The sequence below is a fragment of the Chiloscyllium plagiosum genome, unplaced genomic scaffold (assembly GCF_037043375.1).
Source record: "Chiloscyllium plagiosum isolate Xiang-an unplaced genomic scaffold, Cpla_swu_hap1 HiC_scaffold_1, whole genome shotgun sequence".
Classification (NCBI taxonomy): domain Eukaryota; kingdom Metazoa; phylum Chordata; class Chondrichthyes; order Orectolobiformes; family Hemiscylliidae; genus Chiloscyllium; species Chiloscyllium plagiosum.
The window spans coordinates 12,639,967-12,649,965 of NW_028270139.1; the positions used below are offsets into that span (position 1 = coordinate 12,639,967).

General features: G+C 42.2%; 1 protein-coding gene across 4 annotated transcripts in view; it reads left to right on the plus strand.

Moving 5' to 3' along the window:
- The window catches only part of naf1 (nuclear assembly factor 1 homolog (S. cerevisiae)), a 245,278-nt gene extending 241,398 nt beyond the window's left edge, over nucleotides 1-3,880 (plus strand). For all 4 annotated transcript variants that reach the window (XM_043698794.2, XM_043698785.2, XM_043698775.2 and 1 more), the window contains exon 9: nucleotides 306-3,880. In XM_043698794.2, coding sequence (XP_043554729.1) covers nucleotides 306-823 — 518 coding nt within the window. In that variant the 3' untranslated portion in view covers nucleotides 824-3,880. The remainder of the gene's footprint in view (nucleotides 1-305) is intronic.
- The last annotated feature ends 6,119 nt before the right edge of the window (nucleotides 3,881-9,999 follow it).

A 9,999-nucleotide genomic window follows, 5' to 3' on the forward strand; every position in this document is an offset into this window, starting at 1 on the left:
TTTGCTCACTTTTGTCCTCGCTTGAGAAACACGCGTCCAAACTATTATTGCAAGTACTCTGCGGCTGCCAGAGCCTTGAAAACTAATGAAACAAATTACATTTTTTAATTGGGTTGCTACTGGCTCATCAGACAGTAGATTAACATGTCTTATATGTACATATCGAACAGAATAAGTTTTGCATATTACCATGCCATTAATCGCTGTTAACTTTTTTTAATGATATTTGTTGGTTCAGTATTATCAAAATTGTGTTGCTGTAAATGATTTGTATGTAAAAATAATGTTGACTAACATCCTTTCAGGTGGAAAGGAAGGTGGACAAGCACAACAACAAAAACAAGTTCGTTCAACGTATGGGAGAGGATTTCACCACAGTCCTGGTCAGGGATTCCGTCATCATTCTTCAACCAGATTTGAAAGTCCAACAGGTTATGGGTTTCCTCAGCCACCAGGAAACTTTGGAGCATCGTTTAACCAGAGGTCACCATTTAGACCTCCAGGACTTCAACCATCTGACAATATGATGCGTTCACAGCCATTAATGTCATGGCCTTATACTCCTCCATTTTGGTCTCCAGTGCCGAATGAAATGCATCGTTTCTTAACTCCACCACCTCCGCCACCACCTCCTCCTCCTCCTCCTCCGCCCTCCCTTCCACTTCAGCCAATGAGCCCAGACTGGTCAGAGCCTAACATGAGGCACACTACTTGCTTTCCAAATGCTCCCCCCTCTTGTTTTTCTAATGCGCCTCCTCACCCACCAAATTCTCAGCTCCATCCACAAGGCTCACAAGACTTTGTTTATAGACCTGGCTATTAGGAAGGCTCATGTTTGCAAACTTTCTGATGTACATGAAGTTTATAACAAATATCAATTATCATTCTCAGTTCAGACATAGATAGAATTGGGTGTAAAATTTTCTGACAGTATTCAGGAGGGTAAAGCAGCTAAGAGCATGGTTGTGCTCATTGAAATAGCATCAGTTAATGATAATTATGATCTAATAAGCACTGTTCACATTGAGTCTCTGCTTCCAATAACCATTTGAAGCAAGCAAAATCTTACAAGTAAAAACAAGTGCAGAGCTATGTCCCTTGTGTCATCTTAAACTTAAAGAACTAGTTTGCACTTACTAATTATGAATGCTGTCTTTCCTGATGTCTGCTCTTGTTAAACTTCAGTGGAAAGAGGTACTGATTTTGTCCATGTTATAGAATAAATTTGACTTTTCTTCATATTTCAGCTAATAAATTCAGTCCCGTACAGCAATACTTTGTATGTATCATTCTACTTGTTCAGAAATGGCACTTTGGGTGTGAAAGGCGTCTCTGTCAGGCCAAAATGAGTCCTGCAGCCTCATTTGTATCTCAAACAATGTTTTTCTCCATTTAGGATTTTGAACAGGATGCAAAATGATCTGCTAATTTGGTATTACTCATTTTGTGTTGCTGCTAAAGACCAATTTAATCTTATTTCCTGAGCATAAATTGTTATGCTGTATTTTGTAAATACAGAAATTTTGCGTAACTGGTGTTAAATTAGTCAGCCAATACATTTAGCGAACTTTACATCTTCAGAAAATCCCGAGTGTCACTTCTTTACCCCTCAAAATGGTTGGCTGTGAAATTGAGTAAATTAAAAATATTTTAATAAAGGTGTCAAGTTCTTTCTTTAATATTTGTATTTGTCTTTTGACATTGAATGTAAGTTTAAAGAGAATGGAATTGAAAATTAAATTACTTCACAACTTTCAGTGAATTCTGTCTTTTGCGTTTGTGTGGTTTTGTTTTGTGCTGTGTATACTTGTTGTTTTCCTGAAGACTTAGAATGTAGAATCATAGATTCCTTATAGAGAGGAAATAGGTCACTCAGTCCATCGAGTATGCACTGTCTCTCTGATGAGTCTCTGACCCAAATCCACTGTAAATATGACTGTGGTTAGTGTGATTTTATATACAGGTCTTTCATTATGCTTACTGTCATCAAGAATTTAACAAATGTTTGTGGTTTTCTATGTTATGCCACAACTAGTTGGGTTCTTGCTGAGTCAAATGTATGTACAGAAGAGCTTCTGTACTTACTGATGTTACTGTACGTTACACACAACTGACTGCACTGATTCTGTTTCACAGCGAAAGTAGCTGAAAGAAAGACCTTAATATTGGAATGTTACATTTCACGATTTAATATTTGAAATCTGAGCCGTAATGCAACAGCCTGTACCATGGAACAGTCTTGCAAACCGTACAGATCTTGAATTTGATCCATGGTTTATTCTGTTACTGTACTGCAACAATTCATTTTGAAATTGTTGCTTTCCTAATCATTGCCAATTTTGTATGAAGTTTGAGATATGTTCAGTCCAATGTTGACGAGGCTGAAACCATCCTTGCTAGCACCCGTGTTTAACTTGCACCAACTCTGGTCCAGCCAAAATAATTCACCATTGAATTATTCTCAAACGCTTGTTGATCCTCCCTGCATCTTCCTTACTCCATTTTTACCATTTATAATCATACATGATAGAAATTTAGAAAATTGGGAGAGGGGTTGGCCCTTCACCCCTTGTAGTCTGCTTTGTCTTCCATTATGACCATAGCTGATCTTATAACTCAATAGCCTGTTCCCTTTTTCCTTCACTATCCTTTGATCTCCTTAGCCAAAAATGCCATATCCAACTCCTTGAAATCTTTCAATGTTTTGGCTTCGACTGCATCACATGATGCACATGAGCCACGAATGAATATAAACAAATAGGAGACCTGTTGACAGCAAATATTCCTATACGTACACCCATTCTACGAGCCAATGTCCTCTTGAAATACATCATTCCTCAGTACACAACCGTCATTTGAAAATTTTCAAGTTGGCCTCTTTATACGAAAATGTGGTCACTAATATGAATTGAGAAAATAGTGTCCCACTAATGACCCCTGGGGGGAGCCCACCAAATACTTTCCTTCAGTCCAAAAGACAACTTCCTCAATTAACAACTTCATATCCAAGCTGGTACTATCACATTTCTTCTAAGGGCTTCAAATATACTTGTCGTGTTATATCTTGAAGTATGTTCTTAAAATAAATGTTCACAAAATCGCTGAATCATAACATGAGAACTAAGGATACAAAAATCTAACCATCATCAAAATCTTCAAAAGTTCTTTCACGTTTGATAGCCTAGCAATTCCCAATTGTTGTGATAACTTCATTTTTTTTTTGGACTTGAGATTGAAGGATTGTGGGCGCCTACATTTTTATTTGAATGAGGTGTTTCTTGCAAATCATTTAGTTCCATGTAACCGCTGATCTTGGTTGGAATGTGTTTCAGTAAAAACTCCAGACTCGACAACAGGGGTTTATGGCTGTTCTATTTGAACAGTGTTTTGCAGGCTTGAAACGAGTTATGTTTTTCAGTGAGGAAACTTGCTGAAAAAAGGAACTGTTCAGCTTATGTCTCCATTTCTTAAACACCTTTGTGATGAATGCAGTGTGAAACCTGATTGCCCTCTTGAAAAGTGACAGGTATTTTCTCAACTGTGTTCCCTGAGTAAGCTGCATCAGTGAAGATCTCGGAGACATCTCCCTATATTGGGGTCCCTCAGCTATAGGTCAGAACATCAGGCTGACAGCCATCTGAACATTCTACAACTTGTCCCTTTTTTTTGCCTTCATGAACTAATACTTATTGACCTAATTTTTTTTTCTCTATATATAGAGCAACCCATGTTTCCCTTTTCCTGACATGAGTAGGTGTGTGTTTGTATGTTTTTAAGTATCATTTAGAGCTGTAAACATCTACATTTTCATATTGTAAACTGTATCTTTACAAAATAAGAGTTGTTTTTATAATAAGCCAATAATTTTGTGATTACTGAACCTGGATGATGGATCTTTTCATTCTAATACAGGGAAAGCAGGCAACTGGCGATATTGGAATCTGGGTCAGACAATTAAAACTGTGTATGACCTGACGAGTGGTGGGACTAAATTGAGACAATGCACCTCATCTCGGTCATAGCACAAGCAAGAGTGTCACTGCTACCCAGACCCCTCTGAAATACCTCTTGGAAATTCCTCTGGGACCTTATCCCAGTTCATTAAATGCAAGCATTGTTTCCTTCTTAAAGTACTGATGAAATAGTTGAAAAATATTGCTGTGAACAGCATGATCATCACTTTCCCTTTCTGTATGCCTCCATTGCCCTTGAACTGGACTTCCAACCTTTGACTGCCAAAACAGTAACAAGGAAGAAAAATGTTTGCCTCCAAAGTGGGAACATATGATACATTTTAAACAAGAGCCTTCGCTCTTGCATATCACTGTAGGAAGTAGCTCCTTATAAATGAAAGCCGCTTAATCGTGAATATTACAACAGAGATGAGGTTCTAATTTCCTCCTGAAATATGTTGTGGTTTGAATCTGTTCAAATAGATTTCGCACACCATCCTCAGAGTCCATCAGTGAAAACTATTATTTATATGAGCTGCATTCAAAAGCTGGTCAAAAAAAGTTGAAGGTTTTGTGAAACCCACAGTGTCTCACAGTTGCGTACATTTTGGAATGCAAATACAGCTTTCTGTGCATCATATGCTCAATTGCATTTTAAATGCTGGTAGCCTTCACTACTTCTGCATGCTGATTTCAAACTGAAAGATTATCTGTGGCCTAGCATTACAAGTATCGAGAGGAAAAATAATTTATTTTACTGTGACAGTACCTCTGAGCAATGGTAGATTTCTGTCAAAAAGTAGATTTGGAGTGTTTAGCACATGCCAAATGACAAGGAAATTTCATGAAAACTTATTAGCTGTGCTGCTTCAAATGAAACTTAAAGATTTGACTTTTCCTTAGAAGCTCAAGGATAGTACAAATTCATGAACCACTACCTCATACTCCGATGAGGGTATAGCACCCTTCCATGTACCCCTGACCACACATAATCTATCAATGCACTATTGCCAGATTGAAATCATGATTCTGTTCAGGAGCATAAAGCTAATCTAAACTTGGAGAGCATTGGACTGTTAGTAGCAGACTGTGCAGAACTGTCCTTGTCACTACTTTCTGCTGAAATTCACCTGGGAAGTTTGCTTTACCATGTCCAATCCCACCAACTTTTCTAATAAAACCTCAGATATGCTAATATCTAAAATGATGCATGGTGTATAAAATGGCGACTTTAACCAGGAAAGAGTTCCTCTGAGGGCATTGGAGGGGTATCTGATCAGCATGGACGAGTTGGATCGAAGGGTCTGTTTCCGTGTAGTACATCTCTATGACACCATTTCCCCCTTATTCTGCTCTGTCTTTCCTTGAAATGATGACACGATAGTTTGAGTAGCTCAGAGATCATGTGTACATCCAGTCAATGCAGAAGGTCAGCCTGACAATCAGATAGTTGCATACAAATAGCTTTATTATCCTTTGGAGGAATGTAGTGATTGTGCCATGTTAGGACTAGTGCTGAAAAGCAGGGTGCTGATTTTGTTGGCATCGGATTATATGTAGATAAGTGAATGTCAGTTATAGGTAGTGAAAGGAAGAAGTAAGAATGTGAATTGAAATGGAATGAAACTAGTGAAGCTTAAATGAGTGTGAAGAGTAATCTGAATTAAACATTCTAGATAAGTAAGAGTGACAGCTTGTGAACTACAGACAGAGCTGACTTCAACTTTGCCCTCATTTTCTGGCATGCTTAGGTCATTAAAGTATTTCCTACATCGCATACAAATGTGCATTCTGGCTCATCTGGTGTTAATTCATGAGCTGCGACCCTACGTTTCTTCTTTGTAATGGATACCTGTATCTTTCTCCTTAACTTTAAATTCATTTGTGGAATGTGGGTTTGACAATTTGTGCGAACATCATAAATTAGTCAAAGTTGCTTTCTATTTATTTTCATCCTGCCAAATTGCTAAATGGGATAGATTTAAAACTGCTCAAATTAGGACAGCCACAGAATTGTACCTAAATGCAATGTGTAGCCACATGGCCTTGCTTAGTGACCATTCTTCCATTACTAGGTAAAAACAATGACTGCAGATGCTGGAAACCAGATTTTGGATTAGTAGTGCTGGAAGAGCACAGCAGTGTATGAGGGCATGCCAGGAGCAGGACCAAGTATATGTAAAGATCAGTGAAGCTAATACACAGAAACACATGCATATTAAATAGTGGAAGCAACATGCCATATACAGAAGCAATCCTACAACCAGAGCAGCACATTAAAGCTTGGGCAGTTCTTTCATATCCAGCCATGTGTGGCGCTGGAAAATTAAAAGGAGGTGGAGTGTGCACAGGTATTCTCATCCTCAATGATGAACAAGTCCAAAACATCAGTGCAAAAGGCAAGGTTGGTGATCTTGCATCTACAGCCAGAAATGCTGAGTGAATGATTCATTACAGACAAAAAAAACTGTAGATGCTGGAATCCAAACCGGAGGCTGGAAGAAAACCGCAAGCCAGGCAGCATCAGGAGGTGGAGAAGTCAACGTTTCTGGTGTAATCCTTCTTCAGGGTGATGCATCTCAGTCTCTTCCAGAGGGTCCCCCCATCACAGATGCCACAATGTTCCTACATGTCGTTTCATTGTTGCTGTTTCATACCTTCCATCCACAAAAAGATGATTCAGCACACTTCCCAAATATCTACCTCATATGCAAACTATATAATGTATTTGATTCATTCCATATGATATCAGAAATAAATACCTGAACACAATCAATATGGCTAAATAAGAACCTGTAGTAGTGCTAAAAGTTTGTTCTCCAGAACTAGTTGTACTTCTAGCCCAACCCCTTCAGTACAAACACAAGAACTTAACCTTCCCGCCTCAGGCGACTGACTGTGGAGTTTGCACATTCTCCCCGTGTCTGCGTGGGTTTCCTCCGGGTGCTCCGGTTTCCTCCCACAGTCCAAACATTTGCAGGTCAGGTGAATTGGCCATGCTAAATTGCCCGTTGTGTTAGGTGAAGGGGTAAATGTAGGGGAATGGGTCTGGGTGGGAGGCGCTGCAGCGGGTCGGTGTGGACTTGTTGGGCCGAAGGGCCTGTTTCCACACTGTAACTAATCTAAACTAATCTAATCTAATGTGGAGAATTGGCCCCTCCAATCGCCACCAGGACAGAACCCCACTGGTCCTCACCTACCACCCCACCAACCTCCGTATACATCATATCATCCGTCGTCACTTCTGCCACCTCCAAACAGACTCCACCACCAGGGATATATTTCCCTCCCCTCCCCATCAGCGTTCCGTAAAGACCACTCCCTCCGTGACTCCCTTGTCAGGTCCACACCCCCCACCAACCCAACCTCCACTCCCGGCACCTTCCCCTGCAACCACAAGAAATGCAAAACTTGTGCCCACGCCTCCCTCCTTACTTCCCTCCAAGGCCCCAAAGGATCCTTCCATATCCGCCACAAATTCACCTGCACCTCCACACACATCATTTACTGCATCCGCTGCACCCGATGTAGCCTCCTCTATATTGGGGAGACAGGCCGCCTACTTGCGGAACATTTCAGAGAACACCTCTGGGACACCTGGACCAACCAACCCAACCGCCCCGTGGCTCAACACTTCAACTCCCCCTCCCACTCCACCAAGGACATGCAGGTCCTTGGACTCCTCCATCACCAGACCATGGCAACACGATGGTTGGAGGAAAAGTGCCTCACCTTCCGCATAGGGACCCTCCAACCACAAGGGATGAACTCAGATTTCTCCAGTTTCCTCATTTCCCCTCCCCCCACCTTGTCTCAGTCCCAACCCTCGAACTCAGCACCACCTTCCTAACCTGCAATCTTCTTCCTGACCTCTCCGCCCCCACCCTCACTCCGGCCTATCACCCTCACCTTAATCTCCTTCCACCTATCGCATTCCCAACGCCCCTCCCCCAAGTCCCTCCTCCCTACCTTTTATCTTAGCCTGCTTGGCACACTCTCCTCATTCCTGAAGAAGGGCTCATGCCTGAAACGTCGATTCTCCTGCTCCTTGGATGCTGCCTGACCTGCTGCGCTTTTCCAGCAACACATTTTCAGCTCTGATCTCCAGCATCTGCGGTCCTCACTTTCTCCCTGGAGAATGATTTGTCCTGTACATAAACCCAAGCTGGCCGCAGGTCACTGATTTAAAAACGTATCTCGTGAATAAGCGGGGCGCACGCTGAGCAGGAGCGTACACGGGACTGCTGAGTAAGTTAAGTAATATCTTAGGGTGGTTTCATTACCTGAAACACTACTGAGATAGTGTCTCCCACCCAACCTCCTCCTCTAACCAAAAGAAAAGGTTCTGTGTGCCAGATTGATAAGGTGACTTTATTCCTCTGCAGTCTCTTTGGGAATTTAGAATAATGGGAATGGCGGTTAAGGAAGTTGAATGTCCCTCCTGCAGAATGTGGAAGCTAAGCGTCACCACAAGTGTCCCTGCTGAGTTCATCTGCGGGAAGTGCACCCAACTCTCGCTCCTCGAAAACCAGGTTAGGGAACTGGAGCTGGAGCTGGATGAATTTCGGATCATTCGAGAAGCAGAGGGGGTTATTGAGAGCAGTCACAGGGAGATAGTCACACCTCAGGTAAAAGAAGAAGGTAGATGGATTACAGTCAGGGGTGGAAAGGGAACCTGCAGGCAGTACAGGGAAACCCTGTGGCCGTTCCCCTCAATGACAAGTGTACTGTTTTGGAGACTGTTGGAGGGGGAAACGACTTACCAGGTGTAAGTTATGGGGTATAGGTCTCTAACACAGAGTCTGGTCCTGTTGCTCAGAAGGGAAGGAGGGAGATGAGCAGAGCAATAGTCATTAGGGACTCCATGCTTAGGGAGACAGATAGGAGGTTCTGTGATAAAAAGAGACTCACGGTTGGTGTGTTGCCTCCCAGGTGCCAGGGTTTGTGATGTCTCTGATCGTGTTTTCAGGATCCTTGAAGAGGGAGGGGAAGCAGCCCCAAGTTGTGGTCCACATAGGCACTAACGACATGGGGTGGGGATTTAAGACAGAAATTCAGGGAGCTAGGGTGGAAGCTTAGTGCTAAGACAAACAGAGTTGTTATCTCTGATTTGTTACCTGTGCCACATGCTAGCGAGGCGAGGAATAGGTAGAGAGGAGTTAACACATGGCTACAGGGATGGTATAGGAGGGAGGGTTTTGGACCCCTGAATAATTGGGGCTCATTCTGGGGTAGGTGGGACCTCCACAAACAGGATGGTCTACACCTGAACCAGAGGGGTACCAAAATCCTGGGGGGAAATTTGCTAATGTTCTTTGGGAGTGTTTAAACTAATTCAGCAGGGATATTAGAACCTAAATTGTAGTTCCAGAGTACAGGAGTTTGAGAGTAGTGAGGTCAGAAATGAAATTGAAGGTTGCAAGAGTTCATTAGCAAGCAGGAAGGTGGTTTGAAGTGTGTCTACTTCAATGCCAGGAGCATCCAGAATAAGGTGGGTGAACTTACAGCATGGGTTGGTACCTGGGATTTCAATGTTGTGGCCATTTCGGAGACATGGATAGAGCAGGGACCGGAATGGTTATTGCAAGTTCCGAGATTTAGATGTTTCAGTAAGAACAGAGAAGATGGTAAAAGATGAGGAGGTGTGGCATTGTTAGTCAAGGACAGTGTTACACTGGCAAAAAGGACATTTGAGGACTCATCTACTGAGGTAGTATAGTCTGAGGTTAGAAACAGGAAAGGAGAGGTCACCCTGTTGGAAGTTCTCTATAGGCCTCCGAATAGTTCCAGAGATTTCAAGGAAAGGACAACAAAGATAGTTCTGGATCGGAACGAGAGTAAACAGAGTAGTTGTTCTGGGGGACTGTAACTTTCCAAATATTGACTGGAAATGCCATAGTCCGAGCACTTTAGATGGGTCAGTTTTTGTCCAATGTGTGCAGGAAGGTTTCCTGACACATGATGTAGACAGGTCAACAAGGGGTTGGTACTGGGTAATGAACCTGGCCAAGTGTTAGATTTGGAAGTAGGTGAGCACTTTGATGAT